Source organism: Haliotis asinina, chromosome 6, assembly GCF_037392515.1.
Source record: "Haliotis asinina isolate JCU_RB_2024 chromosome 6, JCU_Hal_asi_v2, whole genome shotgun sequence".
NCBI classification, from domain to species: Eukaryota; Metazoa; Mollusca; class Gastropoda; order Lepetellida; family Haliotidae; genus Haliotis; species Haliotis asinina.
Window position 1 is genome coordinate 7,314,022 of NC_090285.1, and position 18,317 is coordinate 7,332,338.

General features: G+C 40.7%; 2 protein-coding genes across 2 annotated transcripts in view; both read right to left on the minus strand.

Annotated features, from left to right (window-relative positions):
* Positions 1–1,245: 1,245 nt before the first annotated feature.
* LOC137287317 (high-affinity lysophosphatidic acid receptor-like) lies at positions 1,246–3,724 on the minus strand. The gene has a single exon (XM_067819557.1). The coding sequence runs from the start codon at positions 3,170–3,172 to the stop codon at positions 2,069–2,071; it is 1,104 nt and encodes a 367-aa protein (XP_067675658.1). The 5' UTR covers positions 3,173–3,724; the 3' UTR covers positions 1,246–2,068.
* Positions 3,725–13,728: 10,004 nt separating this feature from the next.
* The window catches only part of LOC137286200 (exportin-4-like), a 37,010-nt gene continuing 32,421 nt past the window's right edge, over positions 13,729–18,317 (minus strand). The window contains exon 25 of the mRNA XM_067817916.1: positions 13,729–16,730. Coding sequence (XP_067674017.1) covers positions 16,533–16,730 — 198 coding nt within the window. The 3' untranslated portion in view covers positions 13,729–16,532. The remainder of the gene's footprint in view (positions 16,731–18,317) is intronic.

Genomic DNA, 18,317 nt, shown 5'->3' on the forward strand with positions numbered 1-18,317 from the left:
ACCATGACACTTTCACCACAAACTCTGTCCACTTCCTGTACACAATTTGCAGCATGGCGTTCGTTACTATGTCGATGTACATGTGCTCTTCCATCGCAGCATGTAATGTGACTCATCACTGAAGATAACAGTTTGCCCCCCTTTGCGATGGCCATGGCAAATGTTGGCGACACCACTGTCTGTGTTGTTGCCGATGTTGACGTGTAAGGACAGGTCCTCGCAAAGGTCCTCTGGAATGTATACCAGCCTCACGTAAGCGGGTCCTCACAGTCTGGTTAGAAATTGTTCTGAGTCCTGGCACTAACTATGTTGAGGAGGATGCTGTGGTGAACCTGTTCATCAAAGTCAAAGTCTTTCTATGGCACTCTGTGATACATTCAGTTGCCTTGCAATCTCAGCCTCCAAATGAACAATCGCATTGTTGCGCTGAGCCTCAATAAGTCTAGGCATGACTTTAACACCAAATTTAAAATTGTCAGCTGTCACAAGAGCATTGAAACCCCCCGACTTTTATTGGAAATGATGCATGGCATGTGCATGCAAAAGGAAACGCATGAATGTCTTCCCGTTCACAATTTATTGCATTTATTGAGGAAAACAGATTTTGGTGCTTTTTGGCGAGTTGTCCTCAATGACAATGGATTCAAACTCGGAAATATTTCTAGTCAGCGTTCACCACAGCGTGATTAAATAGATACCAAAGATTCAAATTCGAAAAGTTACATGGAAAATTACTACCTATGCGTTTCCTTTTTTAGTAGTTTACGTCAGTAGTATGTCAAAGTAATGGCAGATATGAAAGGACCAAGTATTCAAATTCACATCAGTCCTAAACAATAACTCTCTACAACATATATGTTACTTCACATCAGTCCTAAACAATAACTCTGTACAACCTATATGTTACTTCACATCAGTCCTAAACAATAACTCTGTACAACCTATATGTTACTTCACATCAGTCCTAAACAATAACTCTGTACAACACATATGCTACTCCAGAGCACCAATTATTGCACACTTGCAGAAAATATTCTGGAAAATGCGATCACTATCACTGATGCTCTCGCTGTACAGAATCACTATCACTGGATGCCTGCAGCAAAGGTTCCAGGGGAGTGTTTTTATAATAAAACGTTTCAAGAATCAGCGTGACGAGCTTCTCAAACTGAACACACACATGGATTCACAGGAGGGCGGGTCCACGTGCTGTGTACCTAAAAAATCGCAAACATCGCATTGAGAGATATGTTTATTTTATCTAAATCAATTAAACATAATGAACTGAATCCGGATATAAACTGTAAGTAAATCTGATGCCGTCGAAATGTCTCGTCGTGTTAGGCACTGGGCACCTGTCTACCTATACGGTAGTCTGTTCCTTATCTCGCATAGTAAAGACATTTGTGAATGAAACCCATGTTACATAATTCCACCATTCTCACCACTACAGAGACCGTTTGAACATTCATCACAAAAGCTGGCCTTTGCAAATCCATCACTCTTATGACCCCTGACGTATGTTTATACCACTCGATTTGCCCCTTGCATATTTATCACTCTACTAGGGGCGGTGGAGTAGCCTAGAGGATAAAGCATAGCTCGTCACGCCGAAGGCCCTGGTTCGATTCCCCACATGGGTTCAGTGTGTTGAGCTAATGTATGGTATCCCCCACCGTGATACTGCTGGAATATTTAAATTGTCAGAGTATATTTGTGTAAGACAGACTGCCAAATGCCTAATAGCTGTGTATCTCTAGTCGGCCTGTGTAGGTCCCGGGGTAGAATAGGCCTTCAGCAACTCATGCCATAAAAGGGGACTATGCTTGTCGTAAGAGGTGAAAAACGGGATCGGGAGGTCAGGCTCGCTGACTTGGTTGGCACATGTCATCGGTTCCCAATAGCGCACATCGATGCTCATGTTGTTGGTCACTGGATTTTCTGGTCCATACTCGATTATTTACAGACCACCATCATATAGCTGGAATATTGCTGAGTGCGGCGAAAAACTAAACTCACTCACTCATTCACTCACTCACTTTGTCTCTATTCACTTAGCATTCTGTATTCAATTCCGTGTACTCGAAGGGCGTTCCCTGATTTCATACGCGGTACTTGGTTTGATCCTTCGCCTGAGAGGTGTAGGCACACACGACATCTGCCAACAGAATCTTGGAAGAAAACTGAGACATGCTTCCCTGAACTTCTTGATGCGAGCAAAGTAAATGATAGGGTTAATGGCTGCCTTCAAGTAAGAAACACATGGAAGAAGCGCCCCACAAATTGACGAGTCTTCCTGGACCAAGCTGTTAAGCATGACCCACGTGCTGTAAGGACTCCAGCAAATTGTTAGCACCACAAAAAGTAGCAGGATCGTCTTGAAATATCTGGTTTTGAATCCAACGTCAATTTTCAGTCTTGGGACGGTACCGAGAGTTGCTGTGACAACCTTTCTGTTGTAGGATATACAAACACTATGTGGTTGATCCTGAACGCGGGAACACTTCTTCCTCACGGTAACCAGGATGCAGAGAAAAGAGTGGAGCATCAGCAGAAGTGGCACGAATGTTGTGAGGACAGTTGCAAGCATCACATACACGGCATCACCCGCACCACGTGATCGCCCCACGCTGCACAGTAGTTGCACTTCCGGTCGGTACTCACCCCATCCAACAACAGGGGGGAAGCTCAATATACCTGCTACTGCCCACGACAGCAGGATGATGATATTGGCCCTAGTAACCGTCAACTTCTCTGTTCTGCTGACAATGATAAGATACCTGTCTACACTGATGGCCAGGAGTGTATAGATGCCGGTGGTGTTCAGGAGGCTGTGAAAGAATCCGGTCATGACACACTCTGTGTGTCCAAGGATCCAACGTCCTGATAACAGACTGCTCACTGCTACTGGAATAGAGACGGACGACAGACATATGTCAGTCAGGGCGAGATGTGCGAGCAGCAAGTTGATGGCTGATCTCATTGCAGGTTTCCGGTACACTATCCAGCAGACGACAAAGTTTCCGCCAAGCGCGATTGTCATCATCAACAACAGAAAAGATGCTAACACGAGTCTGGCAGGAAGTGATACAGAACTAAGGTGAAGATGTTCCGGTGGCACAGGACGAGAGGTAGTCATGTTGATAACGTCAGATAAATTTGAAAGATCCATGTATCGCCGTATGTATCACAATCTGTGTCATCGGGTGCAAGACATATGACAGCTATGTTTAAGTTACGAGAGTAATTGGTCACTTTTGGTCCCTTTTCAGTTGTCGACTGCAACTCTCCGTACGTTAAATGAGCAAATACATATTTGTGTGTCTTGTCAAATTATATTTCTATGCAAAGTTAGTTGTATCATTGGGTATAACATCTGTATATCACTGCTGGTGTTGCCACTTGTAACATCGGGTATAACATGTATCCTGGTGTTGTCACGTAGGTCATCCAGTAAAATAATCCTTTTTCTCTGGTTTTCTCACGTGTATGGCCTATTATGAATTGTACAACCCTGCATGAACGCTCACCTTCATCATCAGTCAAATGTCGATGGAATAAAATCCTTGAATACTACTGTATTTCCTATGAAGAGATGGAACACACGGTACGTAATGGTCCGCAATCGGTATATCTCAAAATCAGGAAGACACAGTCACAAGTATTGATGAATGTTGTAGCTGGAGACCGAATGTCTTGTAAGCTGTGTCTTTTCAAGGGAAATACACCTAGTTGTGTATGTTATCACCCGGTCACATACAGATTACGTCGGTCCACAGGAGTTCCAGCTTGAAAGGCACTGTCGCAATGATAGTCGTCAGCACGTGACTGTTCCCAGTCTTATCTCTGTGTGTACTTTTCTAGAGGTAAAGCTGAATTTCTTAGCCGTGTCTGCAGCAAATATATTAAGACCTTAGCACCAAAAAGACGCCCTTTCTGGATGACGTACACTGACATTAAGTTGGTATAGAGAGCAGTGTCAGTTAGGAGTGTGCTGGCAAACAGCAATGTTCGTTTCACATGAAGATTAATGGGGACCCCACTGGCAGAGTTAAGTGTTATTTATGTAAGTCTATCACTGCTGTTTCATATTGACAAGCAGTCCTCGTTAACCAGGCCTTGGGATTACCACGTTCAAGGCCGCTGCCATTAATGAAGCCACAGTCGATCATGTGATTGGCATAAAACAGATAATGTCCGTCTTTTATTACGTAAGATAAGCAATGAGGTTCGATTAATGATCAGACCAGTCTGATTACGTGTCTACGTATCAGTCTAGAGATATCAAATATGTTATGCTCGCGATCAAAGGCGACCGCAAGTGATAGAGAGCATACGGTCATCGTTCGATCTCCAGATCACATTCATAGTATAGTGCATATAGTGCCTGCCAGGGGAGCATGAGTTCGTGGTTCGATCCTATTTATAGTGCAGTGCATATAGAGTCTGTCTGGGAGGCGTTGTGGTTCGGTAGTTTTACACCGCACGCAGAAATATTTCAGCTATATATCTGTATATCTGAAAATAATGGAGTCTAGGCCAATCAACCCATTGAGTAAGAGCATGAGCATTGATCTACACAACTGGGATAGGATGACATGTCATTAAAGTCAGCGAGCCTGATCACCCGATCCCGTTAATTGCCTCTTATGGCAAGCATGGGGGACTGGTGGGCAATTCACACCCGGATCATCACAGGTTTACATGAATACGAAACAAAGTTGCATATAATGCAATAATATTTAAGGAGTCCTTAATCCCCTTATTCACATCGCCCATTCAGAGGTTACATTATACAGTCTTTGCGTTTGTAAAATCTTGGCTGGGATGAAGTAAGCTTGGGGGCTAGCGGTATAAGACGTGAAGACAGTCCTTGTAAAACAGATGATGCTCGCGCACATTTTGTGTCAGATCATGAATACTTAACTGCTGAAACCCGTGCTTACTGACACACCACACGAGCATTAATCACACACCACCCATTTTGTATATATGTACGAAAACATTACGTTGTTGTATAAGCTCTGTGAAGCATGAAATTCGTACTGAAAGGGAACAGAGGATCCCTGTCTCGAACTGGTAGTCCATGACATTCAAACAGCTCGTCGATGGGGTTCATGTCGGATCCTTGTGGGTCATGGTAATGCTTCGATGAGAGACTACGTCTCGGGAATGATGACGTCAAGCGCAGTCACCCAGGAATACACGTCGGCTGGACAGGGGATGGCGAACATCAAGTTGGGACACACCATCGTTGCGTCATGCATGCCAATAACCTATGATGAACCTCTTCACCTTTAGTTATGTTGTCCTTCAAATCAGCACAGAAAACTGGCGTGCACATGCTACTAAAGTTTAGAAATTGAAACCCAAATATGCTTGCCGCCTTCGTATAGTGTGAACAAGCGATCAATATGTTCTAACAAATTTTACGAAGCACGTGCACTGAGCGTGCCAAGTCGAGCAGGTGTAGAATCTTCCACTTCTTGCCTCCGCGCAGTTTAACTGAAGTTATTTGTTTGTTCAGACATACATGGAAACGGAAACAAGTCCAATTCCACAGACGACGACTTCATCACAAACGCACTATCTCGAATGAAGCATCGATAATTATACCATTACACAATCCATGGAATTTGTTCCCATAAGACGAAACATGAGAAAGGACACATGGTCAGTGTTGTAATGTGTTTATTGCATCAGTCTCCCATGCCATCTCAATGCAGGTATATTTGGTACTCTGGCACAATCCAAGAATGTTTCCGATAACGCCATATATCATTGCAGCCGTATGTCAATGACAAGGTGCATAGTTCGGTGGTGTTCGTGCAGTCATGGGCAGTAATTAGAATGTGCCATGGTGTGACTCGGGTCAAAGGGCGTGGTGCCGTGCATCCGTGCTTTTAAGTTTCCATGGTGACAAAAAGGGGTATCTCAAGATAATCCGGCAGCAAGTAACATGGGCTGGTGTAATCCACTTGGAGACTCTCGTGCAGTGATACAAACATAAGTCAGTCATGCGCTTTCTGTTGATCGTGTTGTCCGGTTAGAAATAAAATGGTTGTGCAAATAGCATTCGTGAGTATGACACCAGTTGTGCAAGTTTCTTTTGTTTATGACCATTCAGCGGTGTGCAGCTAACGTGCAAAACTTACGTTTCTTTTCAAATAAGGTTTGTCATCGACCATTTCAAGTGCTGGGTGTAGCTAAAAGATTTGTTCTGAAACAAGTGCAAGAACTACGTTTGTGAGTGAGTGAGTGAGTGAGTGAGTGAGAGTGAATAGTGCTTCATGCCATCGTCAGCCATACCAGTCTTTGATGTGTTGTTAAATTGTGTACAAACCCTTGCCTGATCGGGTGACAATCTACAGGGACAGGGAGAAAACTCAAGTGGTCGTCACTCAGGTGTTGAATTGTTTTATGCTTTTAAAGAAATAATGATAACAAGAGAAGGCAACTTGCTTCACACTACACTTCTGTGTATTGAATCGAACCCCACAAACTAATGATTAATATTACATGTGTGACTTTCCATACAATCTGTGCTTGGATCTCATAACAATCATAAGAAAGATAGTTACTGTATGCAGAATCAAAGAGTAAAAGGGACTCAACCTTCAGATAAATACACGTTTGCTTCACTCAAGACAGGTGGAGGGAAAAGGAAGTTATTGATACTCAAAAATCATAAACAAGCTCCCACTTATTCTCCCATTAACCGATTTCTTGAGAGACAGAATCTGGGTAGAGTGTTTGTGACCTATTCTAAATTGGAATCAAAGAGGCTTTGAGGAGAGGGGTTTTCTGACATGGTCTAACCTTGAATCCACACAGAGATTCTGGTTAGAAAATTATAAGGCCCATCTTCAGCCACCATTCCAGAACTCTGCAGGGAGACATCATGGTTTGATTGTCTCTTCTTTATCAGGCTGAGGGAAGATCTGGCAACATGCACACATGACATCATTGTGAGTGGGTGTAGTGATATAAAAAATCAAACTGTGCAGTGACTGCTTCTAGTGTGCTTTTTGCATCGCAGGGCCTTGACCTCTATCTAATGGGACTTGTGCTGGTCGAGGATCATGCATATGGCATTTACAGCCTTTCAGTGAGAAGGGTTGTGTGGACATCCATAACAGTACATATTGTGACATTGCGACACTGAATCAGTATATCTGAAGATAAATCTCAGGGTTCACAAAAACATATAGAAAATACTTGTATGTAAAGTACAAAATGCAGATTGTAAGCACCTTATATGTGAGGACTGAGTCTATAAATGGGTAATGAAACAACCATCAAATATGAATGTTGTAAGTAGATGAGTGTTTTGGAGAAGTGTAAACTGGTTGCAATGACACTCAGGATCAATGAAGTACAAGGGACTTGTTTCACTATGTCTTTTAAAATCTCATCATTTCAAAATCAGTTCTTACTGGCAAAGAAGAATAAGTTGAACGACTACCTGAATACCTGACTACCTGAGTGCTGCCCACTGCCCACTCACCATTGTGAGTGAAGGGGTCCAGGGTTGCAACATTACTTACTTGCTACATTGGCCACGCGAGAGTCTTATGAGCAAGGCGTGTGCAGCTATGTACGGAATCAATTTCATCGTCATGCACTACATCTGCTCTCCCTTTCACGAGCCAACGAGCCAAATGGGTTTACTGATGGACGTGCACCACACACTTCTTGTAAATATGTTCTCTGCTCTGGTCCAACTTATCCTTGTTTGCTGGTAGTTATTACTTGGACATGCCATTATGGGACAAGGTATAACAAGGTACTCCAAAGGATAGTTATGTGCAGGCCGAAGACTTTGTTCAGTGATAGTGCAAAATAGGATCTGATTTTTAGACTAAAATTTTATGATATGAGATTACCTGTTTCACAAAGCAAACAATCTTCTGTGCATCAGCCATGACTGACAGTTCTATACAGACCTATGATCGAATTGGATCAGGACTTATGTTGTACAAAAACTTTGAGACCTCACAAAGTCACCTTTGTGTTCAGATGGTTGTAAATCTATGTTAAATTAAACAAGCTGAATCACTTACACCATGGATAGCCTGGTTGAACATGGTCCTGTTTCAGAAAATGATCGTAATCTGGAGATTAACATTGACCAATGTCTACCACAGTGCCAATAGTGTTTAATGAGACTGAGACCAGGCTGCTGTTCAAAGATTTTCAACAAAATGTCCAATATATTCAAGTGAGGGACCTAACAGTCTTAATACATATACTTCACTTTCTGTCTCTTGGCCTGCTTAAACAGATCAGTGCTCTGCAGCACCATCTTCCTGTACAGATAACAGAATCACTGAAGTCCCCACATACACACTGTGTCTGACCTGAGCTTCATGAACAATGATGAAACAATGGTAAACATTTAGCTTTATGGTATGTGAAAGGTACAATAGCATTTGAAGTCAACAAAAATAAAATGAAAGCATTTGACCTCTTGGATCAGCGATTTGACACTGACAGGACATGACCAACATCCATCAAGAGAGCGATACATGACAGTAACATTAACTAAACCATCCTAGAACCACCATGTTGAAAAAGCAATTCTAGGAAAAGCATTTGTTGTCAGGAATACATTTTAAAAAGCATTCACAAAAAATATCTGAAAATGGTTCAGACCAGTAAAACTTAATTATCAGATGATTACACACTTATTCCAGAAAGCAATGAATTACTATTTTTTTCATTTCCTTCAAACGAAGAACAAATTATTCAAATTTGTCATTTTGGCATACATTACCAAAATCTGATTCTGAAACAAAAAAAGGTATAAAATAAGTGACATGACATTGTGATTTCTGAAGATTAAGCTCTACTGGCCCTAGTGTGAACTTAGTCAGATTCTGATATAGATTACCATGATTAGCAAGAGACAGATTCCTTTAGCACATTTAATGTCCATCAAACACACATTTCTTTAATACAAATGGCTGCTTATGAGCTAAAATCCATTCCCGCAATTTCTTCTGACAACAGCTAATGGACCAAAAAACTTATGTCCAAGATTGACATAAGCCAACCACAGAAACAGACTAGTATGGTCAATATAAGCATGCATTCTAAAAGTATGTCCACTGGCATTCCATAAAGTATACAATGGAGTCCTATGTAAGTCTCAAGGTACCATTCCCCTCTCTCAAATACGTAATGATCATACAAGAATCAGGTCCTGACCAGTACATGAGATTGTTTCCATCTTACAAGACTGACACGACAACAAGGGACATTTTGAGACCCTTTCAATTCACTTATTAGATCATTATTGGCCTGCTGCCTCTTTACATAGTCAGAAAACGTATTTTGATACAAAACTATATATTCCATATTTACCTGGTGTATCATCGTGCTTAGTTTCATAACAAAATAGTCATGGTATATTCAAGTATACATTTAAAGAATTCCTCTTTTCAAAACCAATTTAGGTATACCAGTGGTTACTATACTTAGACACAGCCAACCACCATTGCACCAGCTGTATAAGTGAAGACACATAGTCGTATCCTTTGGTAAGTACAAGGATGAATAATGAAGAAAATGAATACTGTAAATTGTCACATATAAACACAGATGCCAACCCCCGAGTGTTGCAAACAGTAATCAAATAGGATCAAAATTAGTATAAAATCAAAATTGACTATAAAATTAGTAGTCAGCTAAATACTTAAAATCATGATGGATTCTAAGAAAGGCAATATGACACCAATCAAGAGTAAGCTTCGATTTCACATACCCCCACCCAAGATTTCCAAATAATCCGATTACATTTCTTTTTGTTGGCCAAAATGTACTCAATTGATGACAATGTAGTTTCGTCCACGGAATTTTAATGAATCTCCTTCAAATTTTCTAGAAATTCTGGTGCAGTCATATTGGCATAAACTGACTCTAAAATTTGTAGCAAGTACGATAAAATCGTAGACGTTGGCATCTCTGTCTATACCCGCCACATACTAGCAGTCAGTCAGTCACCAGTGAAATCATGTGGCAGACACATTCCAGCTGAGTCATGGTAGAGTGGAATCAAACTCTGTGGCTAAACAAGCAAGTGTTTTAACCACGAGGCCAATCCTCCCATTTACTTGAACATTTACTGTGTTCAATATCATCTTAATGACGATAGGTAATACTTAAACGACAAAATGACATGCCCACAAGACAAAATGACATCACACATAATTATCAATTTGATTCAGAAAAGTGAATAGTTATGTGTACATTGATGTCATGATCAGGTGATGCACATTTACATGAAATCACTTGTACATTACAGCTAAATGATCATCACCAAAACTGTGAAAAAACGTAACCAAATTACATAATTCTGTCAACAAAGAATGACAAACAGGTCTGTAATATTACAAGTCTGAGCTGAAGTGAGTGAGTGAGTGAGTGAGTGAGTGAGTGAGTCGGGTTTAATGCTGCTTCAGTGAGTAATCCAGGTATGTAGCAGCTCAGTAAATACTTAAGAGACACAAGTTATGGATATATACCAATTATAAAGACACCAGGTATTTATAACCATGACCAGTCGATGTGAGTCTGTCAAACCCATGGTCTAGACTGGAGGAGCAGCCACAAAACACAAGTCGAATACTTGTACTCGGATGGATTTGGATGAAAATGAATCTTCTCGAGCTGCTCCTCGGTTCTCTGTACTGACGTCACACAATCCATGTTTTTATTCACATTTTCTGTTTCTGTCACGTTAAAGCTCATCAGTACAAATGGCGAGTAGGACCTACCATAGGTATAATTACAACATTGACGCATGACATAAAAGATGTGTCTCTATATCATGAACAGTACATGTACATATCATATCATGTCTATATATACTGAGGGAGAAAAATAAGGGATCACGTGAAAACTAGAGTTCCTTTACTTTTTTCCAGGTTTCTTCACACACTTTGTCTCGCATAGGTTGTGCAGAATCCTGGAAGCACACAAGGGAACACTTGCGATTTCATACGATCCCTTATTTTTTACCCTCAGTACAGAATACGTACATCATGTATAATCTAGGCAAACATCATGTATATATCACATATATATCATGTGCAAATCAATATATATACATAATATATGTATCAGGTTTATATGTATACATCATGTACATAACATGAATATGTTGTTTGTGACGTAGATATTGTATATATATATCATGCATGTATCACATTCAGATTATAATTATAATCAGTCATACTGAAGCATTACGTCAATTGTAAGAAAATGACGTAGGATAGGGTTCCAAAAGTTGTAAGTTACATTCGCTGGTTTGGGACCCCTGTCAATGTCTGTAGATAAACAAAGCATTAAAATCTGAAATACCACCAACATACAGAGCTTCTAAATTAAGCACATATAGTAGGCATCTATACCTCAACAGTGAGTGAGGATGGTTTTATGCCACTTCCAGCAATATCACGGCAGGGGACATCAGAAATGGGCTTCATACATTTTCCAATTTGGGGATATATCTCAACAGTGTCGTACCCAGTGGTCTCAAGTGGTCTCACACTGAACGGTTTTAAGGTTTAAGCAATCAAACTAACACTAAGGTACGTACATTAAACGAACATGAAAGTTGTTAATGTTCATGGACAAAATCACCTGTAACCAAAGCTGAAGGAGCTGCGTAAGATTACAAGCATATCATGCCGACCAGAAACACCAAAGAGTTGTATTCAGTAATTCATTAAAAGATACACATAATAACGGACATTGTTGACACTTGTTTCCATTTTCTAACACAACAGCAATCCTGTTGATAGGCAGAAAAACTATGAATGGCTGTATCCATTTTATCAGCTGTTGTGTAGCATTGTGTAGTAAGTGAGTGAGTGAGTGAGTGAGTGAGTGAGTGAGTGAGTGAGTTTAGTTTTACATTGCTTCTATCAATATCCCGGCAATATCATGACAGGGGAAACCAGAAATGGGCTTCATACATTGTGCCCATGTGGAAAATCCATCCTGTTACTTCATCCAATGCCTTAACGACAAAGCCACCCCACCGTCCCAAGTGAGTAAGTAGGTGAATCAGGTTTTACACTGCTTTGAACAGTATACTAATTACATCATCAACCTGACGTGGGAGGAAGGCTGAAGTGATGAAGATGGTGCTGCTATACCTGCTAAACCCACCACCTAGGTTTTTATCCCATGCTTGCAGGATTTAAGACTACATAGAAACTGTTTCACATTAGATGGCCGGGACAGAGTTTCCCTCCACCGTGAAGTAAGAACATTCCATGACTTGTGCACATGAACAAAACACATACTAATGACTGTGAATGAATGACATCACTGGACGAATGCCATGATCATCATCATACAGTTCATAGAGAGAATAGTGAAATGCTTGTGAATATGTCAGACATTCAAGTGAAGCATATATAAATTCATTCAAAGTCAAAACAAATAAGGAGCCTGGCAGATAAGGTAAATGGTGAAGATGGTAAATGAATGTCTGATTCTGATTGTCACTTGAGTCAGTTAACTTTAATAATAAACCCCATTTCCTGGTGTGTATTGCTTAATCATTCCACTGATCCTTATAAATCACACATCCGAATCCCTGAAGTCATTATACAATTCAACAAAGTCATCTACAGTCGAATCGTTGATAGTTCCAACCATAAATACAGGTAGTTTCCTCATCAAAACTATAAGAACACATATTTAAAGGCAAGTGTCTTAGGAAGATAATTTTGTAGTATTCCTTGTATCACTGTTCATGCATTTGATAAATTATAGTGATGTTATAAAATTATAGTTCTACGCCATGTTTAGCAATATTCCTGCAGCATCACAGTGGAGGACACCAGAAGTTGGCTTCACACATTGCACCTATGCAGGGAATCAAACCTGCCTCTTTGGCATGATGAGCAAATGCTTTAACCACTAGGCTACACCATCCCCTCGCATGTTGTTCGGGAAATGGATTCCAAATGACGAACATGCTGGGACCACCTGAATATCTGTGTTCAACAAGTCATGAATGATTACCATTTTCTTGGCACTTTAATTACTAGCATCAGAAAACAAGATACATACATGTAGATGGGAAAAGTGTATAACTGAAAAAATACTTCACACTGTGCTGCACCCAGAAAACTGAAACTGTAGCCATGGTAACATGCCACAAACAATGTAATAGAACATGGACAAATCCCGGTGTCTGGAGCTGGAGGGCCTGCTTGTATATGGTTGCAATGGTATACTCACACGTCAATACAGAATTAACAAGCTTAATACCTGGCCAATGAAAATATTCCATCATCAAAAAAATAATGGCTAAAAACTACCCGAAATCCCATATCAATAATTTGAAAGAATCGTCATGACAGCATGTTGGATGCATATAGAGTATACTGGCTTTGAGAACTTAGCTTCAGAAGATATACTACCGTAGGATATGACAGATCATCCAATTATTGCATTATATCACTGGTCACAAGATGGACATAGGTTGATGTATCCTTGATGTTTGTTCATGTTCCCTGAGCCTAAATGTTATTCATGTTATTTGAGATAAAGAATAACTATCACGAAGTACCAAATGAGTTCAGTATTCCCAGTGGGGTACAAAGAAAATGTTACTTGCTTGTACACAGGGTACATAGAAAATGTTACTTGCTTGTACACAGGGTACATAGAAAATGTTACTTGCTTGTACACAGGGTACATAGAAAATGTTACTTGCTTGTACACAGGGTACATAGAAAATGTTTCTCGCTTGTACACAGGGTACATAGAAAATGTTACTTGCTTGTACACAGGGTACATAGAAAATGTTACTTGCTTGTACACAGGGTACATTGAAAATAACAGAAGAGTGCTCAGCCAATCAGAAAACAACATTTACGTGCAAGGCAAGATATATAACTATGGTCATGTCATCACAAATTAACTACAGTTGATGGAACATAAAACATATTTTCCGTCTTCCAAGCATGTGTTGAATGCTGTCCCAGCAAACACCACACCCCCCCCAATTTCTTCCCCAATATAACATGACATGGTTGGTCCCCAACAAACCACAGGCTTGTATGCTGTAAATCCATAATCTGCTAGAGTTTGTGCGGTGCAGAAATGTGCGTCAACTACACACAAATGTATAGGATAGAATCAGACACAAACAATGTGCCTTCAGTGAAGCACAACAACATTCATTACACTAAATTCTTGAAAAAAATTATAAAGTGAATTTGATTGAAGTAATTAATAAGTCTTACAGTACAGCATACCTTGTTTCACAACTTTTACTTTATAGAGCCTTCACTATTGATATGAGGATACTTGAAATGTGTTATTTGAGGTTGAAATGCCTCGAATTGTGGAACCCTGATGTACCATTTCCATGAGACTGCACAACCAAAAGGTATGGACAATAAAGATGGCTTATTGCTAACATTAAAGAACCCTCACTGTTAGACTCTTGAACCCTCCATTATGGAGAACCTTGATTTTTCCATTTCTATACTATTGCACAACCGAAAGGTATAGACAGTAAAGATGTCTGATTAGTCTTATCACTTTCCCATGATCAGTCGCACATGAAACTTCAATTCTTTGATGTCTTTAAATATGATTTGTTTGCCAACCTTGATGCAATGAAAATATGACAGTAGATAATGATTCACACGTGATCTCTAATGCTTGGACACAGACAATAATTACTCACACGCAAATGTGATCTCCAATGCTTGGACACAGACAATAATTACTCACACACACACATACAACTGACATGTTCTGCTCCAAGATGAGCTGTAGGGCTTCCTGATAAGGCACATGGGATCATTCTCAAATTATTGTTCATCTACTCATCAACACATGGAATGAAACTAATGTCACATGACAAACACATACAAAAATGAATTGATAAGTTGTTCGACCTTCATAAATAAAGAAAATATAGTACTTTCTGAACATATACCACTCCAGACTAGCTAAGGATCATCTATAAAGATGACTATCTAGGTCCTTGCTAAATCTGAGCAGTATACTTCCTTTACACAACAGTGTCAATGTGAGCAGATCCCGCTTTAAGTAATTAAACACCTGTAAGTGTTGCACATTTGTGCTACTCAGTCTATCTACCCTGTTGTCATACGTTCTGAACACACTTAATCTCATAAACCGGACACACTTGAAAGACACACAGTAGGCATCATGGCTGACACTCATCGGCAGCCATGTTCGGGCAGTGCTGGAGAAGGATGACTCGCTTAGACTCTTTATTGGTTCTCCTTCTGAATGATCAACAATTCCATCATTTGGGAGAACGACTGACCATCACACTGTAGAATCAACCTACAGCAGAATTACCATGACGTTGAAATAGTTGAAATCAACCTGTATGTTGTAAGGAACGACCACCTTGAAGTTGTGGAATTACCCATCACCATGTAATTGTGGGACTGACCATCACAGCGAAACCACTGGACCAGGCAACACAGACTCTTGCGTGGAATGAGTTACTACTACAAAACTGTGGACTCAGCTATCTCTTCTTATCCTGAATTTTGACTGACGGAATCGTTTGATCACAAAATGGCTTGGTGGAATCAATGCTTCAGCCACTTCATTGTTAAATAAGGCTTGGTCACTGACAGGAAGTTGATTCTCAGATCATTCGCTTGCAATCCAGCTGGTCGTTGTCTACCTGTCTGCCATACCTTGAAACTGACGGCAGACACTAATACTTACAATCGTCTGAGAGCAGACGCCAGATCTTCACATGTTCGAGAGTAGAGGGTGGATCTTCCACCTCTCTGAAAGCAGATGCCAATACTGCTGCACTCTCAATGGATCCCTCCAAAGAAAACATTTGTCCTTGATTTAGTCTGGTTCTAGTAGCTTCCGGACTCTGACACATCAAACATCTTAGCCCCCAACAATCCCTGTTTCATAAAATACAATTTGTATTGTCGGATAAACCCTTGACTCCCTCAAAGGTAATTTAACTTGTCAAGAATTGTCAAGTCATCACAACAAACAAGCACTTTTGGAGAGCATCAGTTGTCATAGTTGTTCGAGGCATTGTAGTTTCCTACTAAAATACGTCTTCTGTTACTTTAGAAAAATATTTGAAACACACTGAACTTGCAAGTGTCAGCACCAAGAACCATTTGTTTGAGCAAACACAAGCAGTCTAAAGGGATTTGGAGCACACTCTTGCTGCACTAACCCACACAAACACACAGTGCTTTACTCCATCAATGTGCAATCTTGCCTCACTCTGCACACATGCATACTGTCCCTGCCTCACACAAACATCTTGGTGCATTCTGTACAGCTACCTAGCTTGCAGCCACAGCAAGTGCAGATTCTCGTGCTAGTTGGCACGTCTTGTACTGGTGCATCAAACTTTGCATAGAACAGCATTAATTGAATTGTGCGTGTAAACGCAAAGCCGACACTGGATCGAAGAGCTCCTGTGGTGATCAGAAGACTTGCTTCTCTTGATAAAGGGGCTGAATGTAGTTGGACATTCACTTGACACACAGGAATCCTCGGACATTGATAAGGAATTGGTCAAAGTTGTGCATGAATGCTATCTTGGTGTGCCGGGAGATGGTCATGTTCAAGGATGGTGGGGTCAGGTTGTTGAAGGCCTCCAGGAGGCGCTGCTTGTACTCCTCCTCCTGTTGGGTCTGCAGCAGCCGGTTTACCAGGTCACGGTACTGCTCCTGTAACATACAGACACAGTCAGGGTGGTGGGCAGCGTGGTGTGGAGTGGTAAGGTGAGTGTGAGTGTGAGTGTGAGTGTGAGTGTGAGTGTGAGTGTGAGTGTGAAAAGTTTAGTTTTATGCCACACTCAGCAGTATTCCATCTATATGGCTGCGGTCTGTAAATGATCAAGTCTGGACCAGACAATACTGTGATCAACAGCATGAGCATCGATCTGTGCAACTGGGAACCGATGACATGAGTCAACCAAGTCAGAGAGCCTGACCACCCGATCCTGTTAGTTGCCTCTTGCGACAAGCATAGTTGCCTTCATGGCAAGTATGGGTTGATGAAGCCATATTCTACACCGGACCTTCACGGGTGAGGTGATTTGAGGTAAAGTGAGGTGAGGTTGAGCTGTGATGGAAGTGGTGATGATGATGTGTGGTGTGATGATGATGTGGTGTGGTGTGGTGTGGTGTGGTGTGGTGTGGTGTGGTGTGGTGTGGTGTGGTGTGGTGTGGTGTGGTGTGTGGTTATTGTCGGGTCATATTGGTGTGATGGGGCGTCATGTGGTGAGGCATAGTATGACATTGTGTAGAGTTGTATGGTGGATGCAGGGAATGTGTCATAAGACTCATATACAGTGATATGGTGTAGGGGAGTAGGGTGTACTGTGGTTTTGTATGGAGTGACGGGTAGCATTGGGTGGGATCTGAGTCCGATGACCTAGCATGTCCCACTATGGCAATGCTGTGGTGTGGCTACTATAACACAAATCAGTAACTGACATAAACTAGCAGTGTTGTGTGGCACAGGAAAAACACTTAACGATAATCATAAGACTTCCTTCATACAGTGGACCCTGTATATTCCAACTTCTGAATTATCCCGCAATCTGTGAATTACAACATATTTTGGAGGTCTTGGCAGATTTCCTCTATATTATCATCATTATCAGACATCTGTACATTCCGAATTCTGACACCATTTTCTGGTCCCAATGACACTATCAATCTGGACAATCTGACACTATCACCCATACTGCTAAAAAAAACCAATACACCTGTCAATGACCAGCTGACAACTAACACCCTATTACTGGTAATCTCTTTGGCTCCAGCACTTTGCTAACTGGGAGTTAAACAACAGTGTGAGAACGCATGGACCTGTATTTTTACAAGCTGTTTTTTCAAGTGCAGTTTCAAGTTTCAGTTGTGATGATGGTAATCTACAGTGGACTTTTTCATGAAAATGCGAATATAATTGTGATAGGACTACATGTATAATGTGGATATATCTTAAACTGAAGATAACAAATCAATTGATATACATATATATATAAGTACAGAATTTGTTTTCTTCTGACTTTACTTACCAAGAACACAACTATGAAGCATTTATGACATAAACCAGTTACAATGTATGGTATTGTTTGAAATGTATTTAAGCAAGGAGACATTGAATTATCCAACACTGTGTACAATCCAACATTTTTTCCTGGTCCCAGTGAGTGTCAGATTGTACAGAGTCCACAGTACTGGTATACAGAAAAGGACATATCACCTTTTCATACATCATTCCTAACACTGTCAAATGTCAAACTT

Excerpts from the sequence above, each read along its gene's own strand:
- LOC137287317 (XM_067819557.1), bottom strand. The coding sequence starts at position 3,172 with ATGGATCTTTCAAATTTATCTGACGTTATCAACATGACTACCTCTCGT.